Below are 18,546 nucleotides of genomic sequence, written 5' to 3' on the forward strand. Positions count from 1 at the left end.
ACTACAACGCGGAACATTGCCTTTGTAAGCCCCGTGGTGGCTGATCATAACTCAGTTTGTTTCTTGAGTATAACAATCAACTTTATCTCTTCTGATTTCTTTCAAGTGCAACGGTACACAGATAAGTTATCGACGTGCGCAAAATCGAGACTAGGAAAACACTTTTTGATAATATCAATGTGTACCATCTCGTTTAAAACCAGATGGAACTGCGTTACATGAGTTTTTTAAAGAATAATGATTATCAGAATCAATAGCCATTAAGCACACACCAAGCTGGAACCTGCCAGATTTAGAACCAGGAACTCAAAAGTGCGCTTGAGTCCGCGTTGAACCCTGTAAAGTTTGTCAATTTTGGAATAGGTTTGCGCTCAGTTTTCCAGTTAAATTTCTTTTACAAAAGACATTCATGCCACTCCATTGAAAAGTTTGTGTTAACTAACACAAACTGTGAAATAAATTTGAATCTGAATTTGAATTTGAACTGTAGTTAGACTCTAGGAATATAAGGTTTTATTTTACAAGAGGGCTTACCCAACCTCGTTTTAAATAGAAACATTGCAAATTGGAAAGGGTGAAAATTGAATGCATATTGGTTATATACAATGTAGTTTTGGTTGAGAAAGGGGTTTCATTTTTTGTGAGATAATGAGAAACTACTTAGAAACATGCAAGAGCATATAATTCGAAGAGAAATTCAAAGTTTATTTGATGAAAATCGGTCTTGAAGTGGCCGAGATAACAAAGTGGTCCTAATGAAAGGTGGGACCCACCTATCTGCCTATTAATAGGACCACAACCAAAACTATGTCAATATACATGTACCACCCACAAAAGCGCTCCAAAGCAGGTGAAGAAATTATTAATTAGTGATATTTCCCGAAAGAAACACCATTAATGGGATTACACTACCAAGTTCTTCAATGTTCCCAAAATCAAAATCAGGGCTGTTCCACAGAGCAATCGAGAATGTTTGGCTATTACACGCGGTCAGAAGCGGTGACACGGCATAGTATACCCTGCAACAATTGCTTCGGTCTCATTAGGGTTAGAGTTAGGGTTGTAGGGTTTTGGGCTTAGTTTGGCTTAGCGTGCAGATAGTTCGTGGGAGCAGATTGTGACAGGGGCAAATGTCATGGAACCATTATACGCAACTCAAAGGGCCAAATTGTACATGTACATGTGGATCAGGGAAGTGTTATCTTATTGTCAAGCCATGGAGACAATAATGTCAAGTTTTCAGACAGTGTCCAACAAAATCGGTGAAATTCAGTTACTTTGTCTGACTTATCCGATATTTTCCCCGTGTATTGGTTTTGGTCCAGTACGTTTAAAATTATCGTAATTTATCGATGAGCAAGTTAAACATAATTATGCATAACTATTTTTTTTTATACGCCCAAGCTATCAAGCTGGAGTTCACATAATGTTAACAGTGTACAGTATACTGTACTACTGTAAACGGTACATTCCCGTTATGACGACGGTTATAACGAAATTCCGGTTACAACAAAGTAAAATTTCAGGCCCCAACATTATCTGCTCCCTGTTTTTATTGTTTATTTGTTCGGTTATAACGATATTTCGATATAGCGAAAAAAATGCCGGTCCCGAGGACTTCGTTATAACGAGAGTAGACTGTTTATACGTGCAAGTACATGCCACGATGTGTATTACAAAAATACTTTCTGGTACAAATGTTCAGCACACACGCACACGCCTTTAAATTGGGAAGTTTCCCCAGCGTAAAACCACACTTCGATTGAACTAGCTCAGAGAGATTAAGAAAAACAACACACAAAAAAAACAAAACGCCAAAAAAGGTTAGATAAAAATTGGACAATCTCTGAAGATAATTCTACGTGCTGCCCTTACTGAACTGGAATGAACTCTAAAATTATTGGTAAGGGGGTAATGCCATCGAGGAACAGGAGTTTCACAAACTCGTTTAGTTTTGGTTGAGACCTATAACTTCAAGTTTCTAACATTTCTTGGGGATATAATGAGAAACCTCTTCTGAAATGTGAAAGAGCATGTAATTCTAAGAGGAATTCAACTTTTATATGATGAAAATTGGTTTTGAAATGGCCGAGACATCCAAAACAGAGGGATCCTAATAAAGGTGGGACCCACCTTTTATTAGGATCGTTTTTCTTTACTTTGTTTTGGATGTCTCAGCCACCTCCATAACCGATTTTCATCAGATTAATAAACTTTGAATTCCTCTTAGAATGGCATGCTATGTACTATATGTATTTCATAAGTGTTTTCTTGGTATCTCACAAAAAGTGAGAAGCCCAACCCTCAGCTCCACCAATACTACAATGTATATACCATCCCTTTTAATAGGACAGAAAAAGATCACGCGAGCATGAAAATTTTAACATTTTACAGTCTAAAAACTGCCGTTTGTAGCTATACTTTTTCGCTTTGGAAATTAAGGGGGGCCGCATCAGGCGCAACTGCTGGCAATTACTGGCAGCAACATCAGGAGAATGGCATAGCAGTTAAATGCGAGCGAGCGGGGCGAGCGAGCTTGAAAATTTTGACATTTTACAGTCCAAAGACTGCCGTTTGTGGCTGTATTTTTTCGCTTTGGAAATTATGGGGACACACCGGGCGCAACTGCCGGCAATCGGGCAGCAACATCAGAATGGCATAACGATTAAATGCGAGCGAGCGAAGCGAGTGAGCTTGAAAATTTTGATATTTTACAGTCCCACATGTCCTTTGTGGCTGTACTAGTATTTCTTTCGCTTTGGAAATTAAGGGGGGGGGGGGCGCACCGGGCGAAAACTGCTGGCAATTACTGGCAGCAACATCAGGAGAATGGCATAATGATTAAATGCGAGCGAGCGAAGCGAATGAGCTTGAAAATTTGACATTTTCCAGTCCCAAAAACTGTCGTTTGTGGCTGTATTTTTTCGCTTTGGAAATTAAGGGGGCGCACCGGGTAAAAACTGTTGGCAATTACTGGCAGCAACATCAGGAGAATGGCATAATGATTAAATGCGAGCGAGCGAAGCGAGCTTGCTTCAAAATTTTGACATTTGACAGTCCAAAAACTGACGTTTGTAGCTATATTTTTCGCTTTGGAAATTAAGGGGCGCACCGGGCGAAAACTGCTGGCAATTACTGGCAGCAACATCAGGAGAATGGAATAATAATTAAATGCGAGCGAGCGAAGCGAGCGAGCTTCAAAAATTTGACATTTTACAGTCCCCAAACTGCCGTTTGTAGCTATATTTTTCGCTTAGGAAATTAAGGGGGGCGCACCTGCTCACAATCACTGGCAGCAACATCAGGAGAATGGCATAGCGATTAAATGCGAACGAGCGGAGCCAGCGAACTTGAAAATTTTGACATTTTACAGTCTAAAAACTGCCGTTTGTAGCTATACTTTTTCGCTTTGGAAATTTAGGGGGCACACCGAGTGCAACTGCCGGCAATTACTGGCAGCAACATCAGGAGAATGGCATAGCGGTTAAATGCGAGCGAGCGGAGCGAGCGAGCTTGAAAATTTTGACATTTTACAGTATAAAGACTGCCGTTTGTGGCTGTATTTTTTCGCTTTGGAAATTAAGGGGGCACACCGGGCGCAACTGCCGGCAATTACTGGCAGCAACATCGGGAGAATGGCATACTGATTAAATGCTAGCGAGCGAAGCGAGTGAGCTTGAAAATTTTGACATTTTCCAGTCCTTAAATCTGTCGTTTGTAGCTATATTGTAGCTATATTTCGCTTTGGAAATTAAGGGGGGCGCACCGGGTGCACCTGCTGTCAATCAGTGGCAGCAACATCAGGAGAATGGCATAGCGGTTAAGTTAATGCGAGCGAGCGAGCTTTAAAATTTAAAATTTTACACTCCAAAAACTGCCGTTTGTAGCTAATTTTTCGCTTTTGTTTGTCCCACTTTTATTTGAGAACCACCCCCCCCCCCAATCGACACCTCTGTACATATTAGGTTGCTTTTGTTAAGTGAAAGATCTGCTGCACACTCTTTGATAAATTAGGGAATATACGTCTATGTCGACAGTGTACAAAGTTTATCCCTTATCATGTATAGCGGACCTTTTGCATGTTCATGATTGCAATACAACGATCTGGTGCATAGTTCTGGCGATATTTGGACAATTTTCCATTAAGAAAGTTCGAGATTTGTCCTCATCTCGGGAATTGCTTGGGGATAAATGATTTGTCTGTCTAAACACTTCCTTTGGGGCGGGGCTAATGCCCCTTTACCCCCCCCCCCCCCCCATAGATTCGACGTTCCTGATTTTCCCTTGGTATGCCCATAGATGTATCCTGACTGAGTCATCAGTCCCTGTCGTTTCTCAGGAATGATTCAGGAAATGGAGGGGATTCAATTATGGCGATAAATTGTTTGTTTGTATGTTTTCGTACATATTTTGCAGATGGTCCCCAGTTACTCGCGTCATAGCATGTTTACATGTAGACCTATACTATTTGACGTTGTCAACGCCTGAGCCTTATACCTTACAGTGTATGTCGATGTTACTTTCTTCGCGAGCGAGCGCTTGAGAAAATTATACATTTTCCTACAAGATAGAATACTGTTCAGCTCTGTTACCTGTCTGAAGGCCGGCGTACAAACGTCATGCAATATGCCAAAATTGATACAATCACATTTCTGCTTCCTCCATTTTTCCCCTCAAAATTCAGGGGGGGGGGGGGGATGATCGTACAGGCCATCCCCCCCCCCCCCTCCTCCATTTCAGGGGGGGGGGGGGGATATATCCCCCCATCCCCCCCCCCCCCCCGGGATTTACGCCCATGGTTTGTCTACACCAAGGATAAGTCCTTACCAAAACATATCTTTGAAGCAGTTCAATTAAGAGAATGCATTTGTAAAAGTGTAGGTACATGTACCTATCATTCAAAAGATCTGGGACGTTCCGGTTTCGGAATACAATTGAAATACATGGTTGTACATGATTGTTGTTGTAACTGATCCTCTAATGATTGGTTGAAAGAGCTAGACGTGACTATAATGTACAACAGTACATTATATTTTCAACTACATGTACATGTACATGTATTCCCGTATGTTGGAATGTTTGACACTTCATGGTTGTAATTTGGTACATAAAACTTGTTTGACTTTTTCAAAACACTGTAGTACTGTACAGTATATGATGTATCAAAGCATTTTAGTGAAATCATCGTGCGCTGCTTGTCACTGTAGGATGCCACAGTGTGATTGTGACGTCATTGCACCCTGCATCAGGGATTCTGCATAGAGACTGTACAGCTATGTGTGATCCCTCTTCAATGTACAGGTTTGTTGCACCACCAATCATATTTTTCGAGTCATTTTTCTCACTTCTGTTAAAGGGACTCTACAGTACTGGTTGAGGTGAGGATTCAAGGTTTATAACATTTTTTCTTCCTTTTTTTTTGTGATAATGAGAAACCTCTTGTGTGTATGAGGGAGCATGTAATTTCAATAAGGATTCAACATTTCTTTGATTAAAATTGGCCTTGAAATGGCTAAGATATGCAAAAAAAAAAAGTAATCCTAATAAAATTGACAGGCCACGACTTTTATTAGGATCTCTTTGTTTTACGTTGCTTTTAGATATCTCGGTTATTTCAAAACCGATTTTCATCAAGTAAACTTTTGATTCCCCTTAGAATTGTATGCTCTTTAAGATTTCATAGAGTGGTTTGTATATCGTAAATCTTTAATTAAGCTGAATAATCACCTCAACCAGTACTGTACAGTCCCTTTATATATTTGATTCAAATTGTGATCGTAATGCTAAATCTAAACACTCCCTCAAATAAAGAACACTGCAGCAAAATGTTTTAAGGATTCATTTTTTTTTTATTAAACTTCATACTTTACAAAGCAAGACAAGCAAGTCTTGAATCCAATTATGTACATAAATATCTTTTTGGCGTGTATATTACAAGTTTGTCGAATTTACATATGTATACTTACCTTCACATTTATATTACACAAGTGAACAAATTCACAAATAACTTTCATGACACAGTTCATGACACAGAACTTAAAAAAAAAAACTATTTGAGCACACATCTTTAACAAAGCTGATTAACTACACATAAATATAGAAATAAATAGAATAATAACCAGCTTGTTACCACAAGATTTCTCTCTATAAAAGAACCCAAACAAAATTACTTCCACACCCAATAACACTCAAAGTACATTAACTTGTATAAAAATATAAAAATAATCTTCTTTTTTGCTCCTTAATTGTTAAGTCTGTTGCCAATACACAACAAATAAAAAAAAAAACTGCAGTTGAATACATTGGAACTTAAAATCCTTCTAAAATATTCCAAACAAGAAACAGACAAACACTTCTGTTGGTGATGTTGCAATGGCTACCCAATATCCTTCAACACCTTATTTGATGCCTTTAACCTCTGGTTTGTCTGTTGCAGTTCAATATAGATGGTAAACAAATTACCAAAAGTAACATTGCTCTTTTAAAACAAGAGAAATACATGTAGTTTGAACTGCTCAAGAAAAATCGCATCTGGAATGATAAAATTAACCTCACTAACAGCATACCACACCTCACACATCGATTGATAACATTCTGAGACAAATGGTGGCAATTCTGAAATTGTCATTTTACATGCCAATTTCTTTTTTGTTTGTTTGAACTTACACAATCCATGACAGCATACAACACAAGACATTCACAGAAACACATGCTTACAATGAAGCCACAGTCATGAATAGAAGTGGTATCAACTGTGGCTTTACCAAAATGAAAAACTCAAATAGTTTCACTGAAGTCTCCATCTCTTGCAGACACACCTCATGCAGAAAAAAAAAAATCACAAAATAATTAGAGTTTGCTATCATTTGGCAACCACAGTACAAATTCACATTATAAGATGTATCAATTTTTTGTCAACTAACATTGCACTGGAATAAACAAAAAAAAAAAGCAAAAAAAAAAAAAAAGAGAAGATTGTAATGATTTTGCTTCATGGTGAGAATATTGTATGAAACAGTTCTTCGTCAACTACAGCATGCTTTTGCTTTCTGTCATGGCATTTAACCTAGGTTACTGCAAATCTGGCATCACTCCAGCATAGAATTACTCTGAGAACTGATCTCTGGGATCGCTTGGCAATCCTGGTTGGCAGAAAACGGCTTGTCCTTTCAAAGATTATTCTGTCCAATGTGAGGATTCCCACGATGTTCCAAGAGTCATTTCGCAAAAAGTTCACTCTGCACCACATCTTCCAGCTACAACCTCAGAGAATACTGTTGCATATTTGAAAGTCCTTCAAAGAAAGAAGTTGCCAAGGCACGATTCTCACGCCTGCTGGTAGAGAGGTTCAGCATCAGAGTCAGATGAGTAGGCCTCAACTGGTGGACAGCTGCACTTGAGATTTTGGTCGCCGTACACATCGTTGACCCTCCCGACTGTGGGCCAGAATTTGGTCTCTGGCCGGACAAAGGGCTGCAGATAGAGAAAACGAGAGACAATCGTGAATGCTAAATCTTGCATGTTTATGTAGAGGATGGCAGGCATTTCAAGGCAATCTTACTTTCACTAATCTCTGCAATTTCAGCATTTGAATTCAATATAGTCATTCACTTTATCACCATACAAATTGTTGATGGGATTTCCACTTTTGATTTTTTTTTTTCTTTTTGGTGGGCAATGCTTTAAGAATAACTTCAGGGGAATTAAACCGGAGGTGCATAAGAATATGAAGACATGAGACAAGGCAAATTAGATCAACAGTCTATTCTTCTCATCTCCCCATCTTCTTCTTTTCCATGATAAAACTCACCAGTGCAAAGGCTGCCTGTTCCCGTGAGTAGGCACGGTCCCACTTTGAGGACATGACAACAGCTGCAGTGTGAGGGGCGTGCTTGATGGGGCTATCCTTGGCCTCGATGCGACCATCTTGGATGTCCTGAATCTCGTCACGGATGTCTGCGGGGAATGCAGAAACAAAGGCCATCAATTAGGATGTATTCTTCCACAACTAGATGCAGGGCCACAAATATCAAAGCATTCTTTGTATACTTCCTAGATTTTGCTCTTTGATATTACTGGCCTCATTCCGTCACACAACAGCCGAGAAAAATGTGAAAGTTCATAACATAGTGCCTTATTATACCTGGTGTCAGAATTTTGCAGGAATTGGATTTAGTTCAGTTCTTTATACCATGAAGATTAAGGGCTACTTGTTTTCCTAATTACAGAGTCAACAGGTTTTTGGCAAACAGTACTTACAAAGCAGGGCATCACAGTATCTGTCCAGCTCAGCTTTGTCCTCGCTCTCCGTTGGTTCAACCATCAGCGTATTTGTGACCGGCCACGACACCGTGGGAGCGTGGAAGCCAAAGTCCTGCAGCCGCTTGGAGATGTCCATCGCTTCGATACCGTCACTCTTGAAGACCCGTGTGTCCAGGATGAACTCGTGGGCCACAAAGCCTGTTCAAAGAGGTCAAAAAAGTGGAATGAGTATGTTTTATTAGAGAATTGGATTTTGACAGTAACATTGTACACAACTTCACAATTAACTAAATCCAGTCCATCTTCACTGTGAGATTTGATAAATGGATCAACTCTACTTAGTAAGACTTTATGCGAGCCACTTTATTATGCTGGACCAACAAACAAAAAACACAAGGGGCAATACATAAATAACTGCAGACAATGGACGCTTACCATGTGTTCCACGATAGAGAATGGGGTAGGCATTCTCCAGTCTCTTCATCATGTAGTTAGCATTCAGGATGGCCACCTCGGATGCCTTTCGCAGACCACTGGCACCCATCATCTTGATGTAGGCATAAGAGATGGGTAGGATGGAGCTAGATCCCCATGGCGCAGCGCTGACGGAGCCAAAGGCCTGCTGGGTGGCTCCGGGCATGTCCACGACGGAGTGAGATGGGAGGAAGGGAGCCAGGTGTGCCTTACTGGAAGGAGAACAGGAGCAGAAACAGATCATTATATTTTAATTCTTTCAACAGGCAGAGCAAATGCAGCACAAGAAATATTCAATTGTGAAGGATTATCATTTGATTTAAATTCTTAATGTTTCTTCCTTAGGCCAAAACAACTTGATGTAGATGAACTTGTTGGCACAAATGGGTGTAACAGCGGAGTGATGCTTCTAGTCTTCAAATCTTTATTGCCAAAGAAAATTAACGATAAAAAAGAAAAAAAAATTCATTGTCACAACTTACACTCCAATGGGTCCCATGCCAGGTCCACCACCACCGTGTGGGATGCAGAATGTCTTGTGTAGGTTGAGATGGGATACATCTGAGCCATAGTCGCCAGGTCGGCACAGGCCCACCTGGGCATTCATGTTGGCACCGTCGAGGTACACCTGGCCACCGTATTCGTGAATCAGGTCGCAGAGCTCGCTGATGCCCTCCTCAAAGATACCGTTGGTGGATGGGTAGGTCACCATGATGGCAGCAAGGTTGTCACGATGCTTGTCGGCCTGGTTCTTGAGGTCGAGCAGATCGATGCTGCCAGAGTTGTTCACCTTGACTGGCTTGACATCCATGCCAGCCATGTGCGCACTAGCAGGATTGGTGCCGTGTGCAGAGGTCGGAATCAGGCAAATCTTCCGATGACCTTGGTCCCGGCTCTGCTGGTAGGCCCGGATGGCCATCAGGCCTGCATACTCGCCCTGGGCACCACTGTTGGGCTGGAAGGAGAACTTGTCGTAGCCAGTGATCTCGCACAGGTCTCTCTCCAGGTGGTCAAACATCTGCTGGTACCCTTTGGCCTGGTCAATGGGGGCGAAGGGGTGGAGGGAGCTGAACTCCGGCCAAGTGACGGGCTGAAAAATGAATGTTTTTGAGACATGGTCAGCATCAATTTTTTTCTTACACTTAAAAAAGAAATTCACTTGAATTAAAAGATCAATATCTATACCCAAGGAGCTCTTCATTCACAAGCCATGTTTAAGATTAACAGATGAAGAGGTGGAGTTCCAGATGCTGCTATACCACTAATAAGAAGCCAAGCTGTTAGAAGGGTTGACATATGACAAGTTTGTCTCAACATGTTCTTCTATATTTCAATATACAGTTAACCTCACTTTTGGGCATCAACAATTTTCTTCCACAATGAAAAACACCAAACAGCTGATGGCTAATTATCATATATTTAACCCACTCAAAAAAAGAAAGAATAAGATTTAGAGTCCCAGCCAACATGAATACTCACAATGAGCTCTGAAGTACTGTTGAGTTTCATGGTGCAGGAGCCAAGTGGAATCATAGAGTGAACCAGAGAGAGATCCTTGTTCTCTAGCTCCTTCATGTAGCGGACAATAGAAGTCTCCGACTGGTAGGTGTTGAATACCGGATGTGAGAGGATCTCTGATCGCCTTGAAAATTGCCCATCAATCACACCAGTGGAGGGTGGTTCCTGAGCAATCTCTTTGGCAACATCAGCCTACATTGGAGGAAGCATAGAGACAAATCCATCAGAATCTTTGATCATCAATCATTAACTGGGCAGGAACACTTACAACAAATATGTATAAGCAGAACATTCCTATCTGGAAAAAAAAAGACTCTTCTAGAAACAGGACAGCTTATTAATTAGAGAATCAACTTACTGCAGTCTGGCTGCTTCCCATGACCCACAGGAGGTCGTTTAGGTCCTTCTCTTCCACAGTCTCGTCCAGAGCGATGCCGATGCATCCATCGTCAAAGACCCGGAAGTTGATCTCCTTCTCGGCCGCCCTCTGCAGGATGCCCACGCGTTGGCCGTTGCACTGGACCTTCAGTGTGTCAAAGAACTGGTCCTGATTGACCAGCTCCAGTCCCCGGTTCTTGATCCCTTGAGCCAGGATGACCGTGGCCAGGTGGATCCGCCTGGCAATGTGACGTAGCCCCTTGGGTCCATGGTAGACTGCATACATGGCAGACATGTTAGCCAGCAAGGCCTAAATGGAAAAACATCAACATAACAGCATATTGTTAGCAATGGTCAGATCTGTGATGCACTCAAGTGAATCCTTTTTGAAGAAAGGTCTTGATCATAAATATGCTATGTGTAAGTGTCCACACCTTTCTGGGCATGAACCAAGCAAAAGTTACTGCAAACTTGCCAAAACCATAAGGATTAGAAAGGGACAAAGCAGGCTACAGGAACTAAATGAGTGTCTAACACTATGCAGCCCTTTTACCCCCTCCCACAAGACTTCCCAAAACTGTAATCTCCTTATCTATATGTTGTTTTTTTTTATTAATTTTGTTTTCATCATGGGCGGACATTGCCACAGAAGTCTTACCTGTGCAGTGCAAATATTGCTAGTGGCCTTCTCTCTCCTGATGTGCTGCTCACGAGTTTGAAGCGACAGCCGCAGTGCTGGGTTTCCAGATGAGTCCCTGTGTTGCAGAAAATTCATGAAAACAAGATTGCTTACAATCAAATCCCATTGTCTAATCATACTTAGCAATCAAGGAAATCTACTTTACGAATACACTTGCTTCAACACAGTAGAACTGGTGGCCAGTCAGAAGAGTTATTCAAAAGTATTATGCGATTATACATAATGTAGCATCATATCATCTTTAAAATGACACAGCTGCTGTGTTATAAAATAATGACAACCTAAGTTATTGATGTGACCCCTTACCACCTCCCCCCATCCCCACCCACCCCCACCCACCCTCCACCACAAAGAGTTTATGCATACAAAGACAAAGGACATCGAACTTACTTTGTGACACCAATGATGCGCCCTGGCATGAGCCTCTTGAGGTGGTCTTTCACAGCAAAGAAGGCCGCGTGGGGTCCACCATATCCCGGAGCTGTGCCAAAGCGCTGGCTGTTGCCAAGAGCGATGTCCACCCCAAATTCTCCCGGTGGGGTGAGGAGGACCAAGGCCATGAGGTCAGTGGCACAAACTGTCAATGTCTGGGTTGTGGATAACATAAACCATTACCTCTCTTTAGCACAAATGAACATGAGGGACAGCAACTCTGACATCTCTTTGAATCAATACGGTTCAAAACTCTTTCCTATCCACCTGTCTTATCAAGACTTTACTAATTTAGTTAAAAAGCTATACCCTTAGGGTTTTTTTTTGTGTGTTTGTTTGTTTGAACACATATTTAAATGTATGCTTCAATTTGATTTTCTTTTTTTAATTTCTGCTGCAGACAATCAAATTACACACCTTGTTGGCTTTGGCATTCCTCACAAGGGTGGTGTAGTCATTGATGGTGCCATCTGTGTTGGGGTACTGGAACAAGACACCGGCAACATCCTTCTTGCTGAAGTCCATCTCGGTGTATGGCAGGACTCTGACCTCAACCCCAATGGGCCTGCAGGAAAACATGAAAGATAAGAGGGAGGAAGGTTGAGTAACGGTGCCGGCAATGGGTGAATGCTTTCTGTTAGTGGGAGGAAAAATGTGACACTTCAGTGATGTGAATGGGGGGATGAGGAATTGAGTTGGGTTACATGTGTGCTTACATACGTCACCTTGTCACAATCATTACCTTTCTTTTAGACTTTTAAGGCCTTTAAACTTGCGGGTACAACGCCCCCTGGGTGGTGGCTGTCACCAGTCCCTTTTCAGGAGCCCACGATTGGATTGGTACATTTCCCCTCCTCCAGGATCCGAACTCGCTCTATCACGCTCCATCCTTTAACCACTACTGCATGTACCTCCCCAGCTAGGTTGGAGTCTTGAGTCTCTGGTAGTGTGAAGGCCGATGTCGGTGGTCAGGCCGAGTCTTCTGAGTCCCCACCCTACCATGCAGTCATCAGCAAGTGGCCATGGTAGTATTTATGGTGGTGGGCAAGGCAATCACAGTTGTCAAGTTCACCACTTTAAGAACAGGCCACCGCATTGTTCGGGACTTTGATGTTACAGGTTACTTTAATCTCTTTGTGGCCAAAGGAATGGATTAAATTGGTGACAGAGCTTCATAGGGAAGTGTTCCATGGCAGGCAAACTCGATGATCTCATGTGGAAGGCTCGTGAATTGCTGCAAAGGGACTGGAGTGCATACATCATGCAGCAAGAAAAAGAAGAATTAGTCCTCAAGCTTGAGTTGGTTGGGTATACCAATGGGATGAGGGTTAAGATGGGCTCATACCAAAAAAAAAAAAAAAAAGGGAAAAAGAGGGGAACAGTATGTCAAGGAATGCTTTTGAAGAAGTATCAATACTAGTATAACCCACAGATGATCCACCATGACACAAATTAAAACATGTATATAAAACTTAATAATGTCCAAAAGGTCCTGAAAAGGAGGATACATAGAGGGAAATTCATATTTATAGAGGTATAAATCCACTGACTGGAGCAGCCGTCCTTAACTTTGCAATGAATCTGCCAGAGAAAAAAATAATAAATGCTTCGACAGAGAGGCAAAATATCTGATTAATAAAAGCAAAGATCAGGTAATGAGAAGTAAAAACAAGGTGATGAATATGGACTAAAGTTCAAAGAACAAATCATAACGTCTTAATTGGTGCTTCTTTCCACAGCAAGATTATTCACACGTAAGACTGAAAGGAAAATGTTTTCCTTCAGACAAAATCCAGATGAATGAAATGCAACCCTCGGAAAATGGGAAATATTTGGTCAGGCAGATATGGTTATTGAAACCATGAACTCCCTCGCTGCTCTTGAGTAAAAATTACAGCCCACAAGCCTTTAAATGTGTATCATGACATTACTATAGTGCAGATTCATTAATTAAGCATGGTGAAGAACAGTGCAATTTAAATTAATACACGCAGTGCTCTAAATGAAAATGAGTAATACAGCAAGCATTATTCACAGCACAAACAATACTCACTCTGCACGGGTTTGGACAAGCTTGATAGTGTGTGGGTGGCATTTCTCATCCACATAGAACACCTTCCTCTTGGTATGCCTACAAAACAGGAAACACACAAGGAAAGAAAATCATTAACAACTTGCTTCTCTCACAAAATCTAAGCTGCATCACCTTTATCTCAGAAAATGCCAATAACTAAAGATTCCCTCTTCCAATGGAATAAATTTTGCAGTCACATGATGAATCATGAATGAATGAATCATTATCGAATGAATCATTGAATCACCTTATCTTCAGCATTTCCTAAAACAAGCAAATTTTTCAGTCTGTTTAGAGTCCTTGACTATTGGAAGATCCATCCAAATTCAGACATCAATTTTCATTCAAAGTAAGAAAAAAAAAATTGGGGGGGGGGGGGGGGAGGGGACTTACCTAAAGCACATGCCCATGGCCTCGGCTGCTGCTGTGCCTTCGTCCAGTAAAGATGAGTTGGCAATGTCCAGACCAGTGAGGTCTGCCACCATGGTCTGGTAGTTGAGGAGGCTTGTCATGCGACCCTGAGAGATTTCTGCTTGGTAGGGAGTGTACTGTGTCACCCTGTCAAAGAGAAGGTAATGAACAATAAGTTTATATCTACTTCCTGAAATTGTGTAGTCCACACCACTGAAACACATATTTCATAAGAATACAAACTTATTTCCTCTATTTCTAATCTTCCTCTTCCCCAATTATTGCACTCCAAAGAACTCAAATTCTTAATTTCATTGTCACAAAATGCTACACATACACAGAGTTTGAAACAAGACCAGAAGCAAACCCACCTAGAAATAGATATTCAAGGGATTGTACTCACCAGCCAGGGTTTTCTAGTATGTTGCGGACAATGACTGTGGGAATATGGCAGTTATGGTAGCCCAGCCCGATGTAGCTCCTCCATACTTTGTTCATGGATGCCATGTCCTTCAACTTATTCAGCATCTCTGTTTCACCTGTGGGAATTATCAGAGGCAAGGATATCAAGGTAAAATGTCTCATTCCCTCTTCAGACTTTGCAAACATGAAAAATGATGTTCAGGACTAAGAACAGCATGGAAGATTTAGTATATACGCCCAAGGTCCTTTTATTGCAAGGAGGCCTTTCTCTGAATTTAATAGATTATCATTTCTATGAAAAAAAGTTTTTTTTTTTCTTTTCAGTTGACTAATCAATTATCACAGAGCATTTTTTTTTTTGCCTTCTAATAATTAAATACTTAACACTTGAGTTCATGTATGGATCATATATATCTAGTATACATCTTTGTTATAGATACTGCAGATTTTATCAAAATGTAAATTTGAATGCTGTGTTTCAATAACAGTCAATTTCTTTTTGAAAGGAGATCCAGATGTATGTATGCCATAACAAGCCTATATACTCACACTGAGCTGGATCGAGGTCCATTTCCTTGTTCAGTTTGATGTCTGTGGGGACAGTGCTGTCAATCATTTCAGCCATGCTCTGCAGAGAAGATAATTTGAGGACATTCACTTAAATATGAGAAACATGTCAACAACTACGCAGCTTCCATTCTGTGACATGGTCATGTCAGATCAGGCATAAAACCCTATACTTGGATCAAATTAAGGCAACACATTAAAGGGAATCCATGTCACTCTTTTTTATTGTTACTCAGAAAAACAGCTTTAAAATTCACTTTATTGTGGCATAATTCTATTCCTTGATATTTCATGCAACACAAGCACACAAACATAATATTATACAAGATCCCTGACCAGCATTTGGCGGGAAAAACGGTTGAAATTGGAGGGAAACGAAGCCACTCATGCCCACTTGCTCAAATCCACTAAGCTTCTTAGCAAGGTCATTAATTCCAGCGTATTACTGAGGTCCCTTTTACAGGAAGCTCCAGATCCAAAAATGCATACAAGTACCCCACCCAAATAACGCGCTCCTACCAGAGGTAATTGTGACGAAACAAAGGACAATAGCCCTGAATCGCCAGCCCGTGAGAAACGTTCTAGCCAATCAGAGTGCGCGTTTGGTCACTCACGGTGAGAAGGACGTCGCCCCTTGTACGCGTGGGAAAAGGGGCGCGTGAGGCAGAATGTAAACAATAACAAAGAGTGATCCCCACTCACTGAGGGCATGCTCAAAAGGTCAGGCGGGGTAACCGTCGAAGTATGTCAGAGACGGCAACTTATTGTTTTCACTTTTTCTTTTTATGACATAAGGTCAAGCAATGCTCTTTAACTTGGAGAGTGGGAAGGGCGTGAATTATCTGACCTCTTCTTCGGGGATGACTTTGTCAGGGAAGACATGCAAGTTGCACCCATATTTTGACTCCTACCAGAATATTGCATCTCCGCAGCGCAGGTCAAGGAACATAATGCTACCGAAGTATTTGTGTAGTCGACAATCCGGGAAAAGTATGTATTAGCTAATTCATATCAAGCAAATGTTTATACAGTGTTAACTTTCCTCCACTTCCTGGGCTCTTAATTACACGGGATTCATTTAATCGGGTCTTGTGTCGCAAGGTCGACAAGCTAGCAACGCATTCTACTCGGAAGTTGTGACAATATTGTGTGTATGTGTGTGAATCCCAATATTAGAATTACACGAAATTTTGACAGGCGATATCTTACATCATCCGAGGTCTATGACACATACTCAAGAGCATGAACAATTTCATTCAATACGGGTTAGAAGAAGAAAAAAACCCAAAATGTTGCCCGCGCTTTTGAGTGAGTGTGGCACAATGAATAGTTCCTCGCTGGCGGGATAGCTCAACGGCAGAACGCGAGGGGCGGACCTCCAGTCCAAACCGGTCACTCATGAATATTTAACAAGGCCTCAACGCCCCAGTGCACATGGTTCGTCACATTGGCGCACGTTGTTAGCACGCGGACGAATGGCACTCCTAGTGAGTAACAAGCTTCGGACCACTCGGTAGAGAGTGCCCCATGTGTAGATCAATTGATGTAAACAATGAGGCCGCTAGTCTTTCCGTCTCGACGTATCAATGCAGTGCAAACGTGCAAAAAAAAAAAAAAAATCACAGTATATAAAGGAGTATGGGGAAAATATTTCTGCAAATCAGTATTCTGTACTACAATTCTTCAGTCGCGCATTCCATGGTTCTTATTCAGTATCAAGATAATGAAGATATATCTCCATACGCTTCTATATCAACACTAGGAATCGGGACAGAGTTTAATCTAGTTTAACCTATCCGAGCGAGAGCTGTAGAGAGCAGCTAAGAGGTTGTGATCCCATTGTGCGTATTGATAATAATAATGATAATAAAGGACATTTATATTGCGCAGCTACTATAATAATATACTCTACTGCGCATTACAAAATAACATACATACAAGAAATTCAAACATAAAATACATTACTTCAAGAGATGACTTTTTGACCTGCTTGTCTTACACACAAAGGGAGAATTCCATATTCTCGAAAGTAGATCTTCAAGTTTAATGGCACAGATAAGGTTTTTTTTTTTTTTTTTTTTTTTTTGGTGTGTGCATCATTGTGAATAAAAAATTCACAAACGTCTTATGTCAAACTTGAAAACTTCCTTCAGGAATACAAATGTAAATTTAACTTATCCCGGACGACGAATTCCCTCATTCGTCAAATGTTCGTGAATTAATAAATCTATATTTGTAATGATGTGGTTACATGACTATCAAATTTGGTCTTCATGATTGACTAGAAACGACTGGACAAAATCTTGAATATTCGCCAATCCGCTCGTAATTGATGGCAAATGTAGTGGGGAACTCTTCGAAAAAAAAATTGGAACTTGAAAGGTAAAACTACGAAACTGAACCAGCGCCGAATTATTCGGTCGATAAGCTGCAAACAATATGTAATAGTACAATATTATTACATGAAAAAAAATTTTAAGAAATTAAAACAGGAGAAAATAAAGCGCAAGTTTCTAACATCACTTCTTCCACTTACATCAACACCGACCACTTGTAGCATTTCTTGGATGTCTTCCTCCCGCGGTCCCAGATGTTTGTCTGCGAAGTTGTCATGCTTGTGGTAGATTCTGTCCAAAACGCGAGTATTCTCCAGACAAGATGGTGTTGCGGTGTGCTGATTTCTGCACTGATCCGTCATAATCGCCGAAGTTGCCGGGGCCTTGCCCAGCATGGCAAGTGGGGCTTGTCGGGATCCAATAGCTCCCTTGGCCCATTTCTGGCTGCTCCTGCGAGCGGCAATGGCGGGCAATCTCGCAATTCGCATCATTTTGGCGATGAGTTGATTTATCACTTTAAAACCTGTCCGGTTCTGAAACTGATGACCAAAGGTCTAAATGAAACCGCGGTATAACGGCACGCCTGGAGGAGGCGAAATACAAATCACACACAGAGTAAGAGAGTTCGACTTGAAGATGGAAAATCAGTCACTCAGTAATTTTTTGGCTATGAAAGCCGTTGCACTAGTGCTACCTATTCTCACGGAGGGCCAGCATGTCACCGGTTTTCTGCTTTTCTAAAGCTTCAGCGAGCATCCTCGATATTTATACCCTCCGCGGCTAGTAGCAGGTTGATGTTGCGATTTCGTTGCCATCGATCCCATGTGTATGTAGACGCATCCACGAGACTTAAGAATCTGCTTGGAACCGGTTCGAAGCGAGTTATTCAGAGACGTTTGTTGTAGTATGCAAATTAGTGTCAATGCTCCGCCTCAGCGTAGAGCTAGCTAGAGGGGCTCGTCTGTTGCGTC

The 18,546-nt window shown here is 41.3% G+C and overlaps 1 protein-coding gene across 1 annotated transcript; it reads right to left on the minus strand.

The window, feature by feature from the left end:
* Positions 1-5,839: 5,839 nt before the first annotated feature.
* LOC140237228 (glycine dehydrogenase (decarboxylating), mitochondrial-like) lies at positions 5,840-18,304 on the minus strand. The gene is made up of 15 exons (XM_072317171.1): positions 17,776-18,304; positions 15,222-15,300; positions 14,653-14,788; positions 14,232-14,396; positions 13,818-13,895; positions 12,182-12,329; positions 11,723-11,919; positions 11,291-11,387; positions 10,613-10,942; positions 10,216-10,446; positions 9,219-9,826; positions 8,698-8,948; positions 8,260-8,460; positions 7,811-7,956; positions 5,840-7,473 (listed from the first exon to the last, which is right to left on the minus strand). The coding sequence occupies exons 1-15, from the start codon at positions 18,064-18,066 to the stop codon at positions 7,327-7,329; spliced, it is 3,105 nt and encodes a 1,034-aa protein (XP_072173272.1). The 5' UTR covers positions 18,067-18,304; the 3' UTR covers positions 5,840-7,326.
* Between the last annotated feature and the right edge of the window lie 242 nt (positions 18,305-18,546).

Source organism: Diadema setosum, chromosome 13 (assembly GCF_964275005.1).
Source record: "Diadema setosum chromosome 13, eeDiaSeto1, whole genome shotgun sequence".
Lineage (NCBI taxonomy): Eukaryota > Metazoa > Echinodermata > Echinoidea > Diadematoida > Diadematidae > Diadema > Diadema setosum.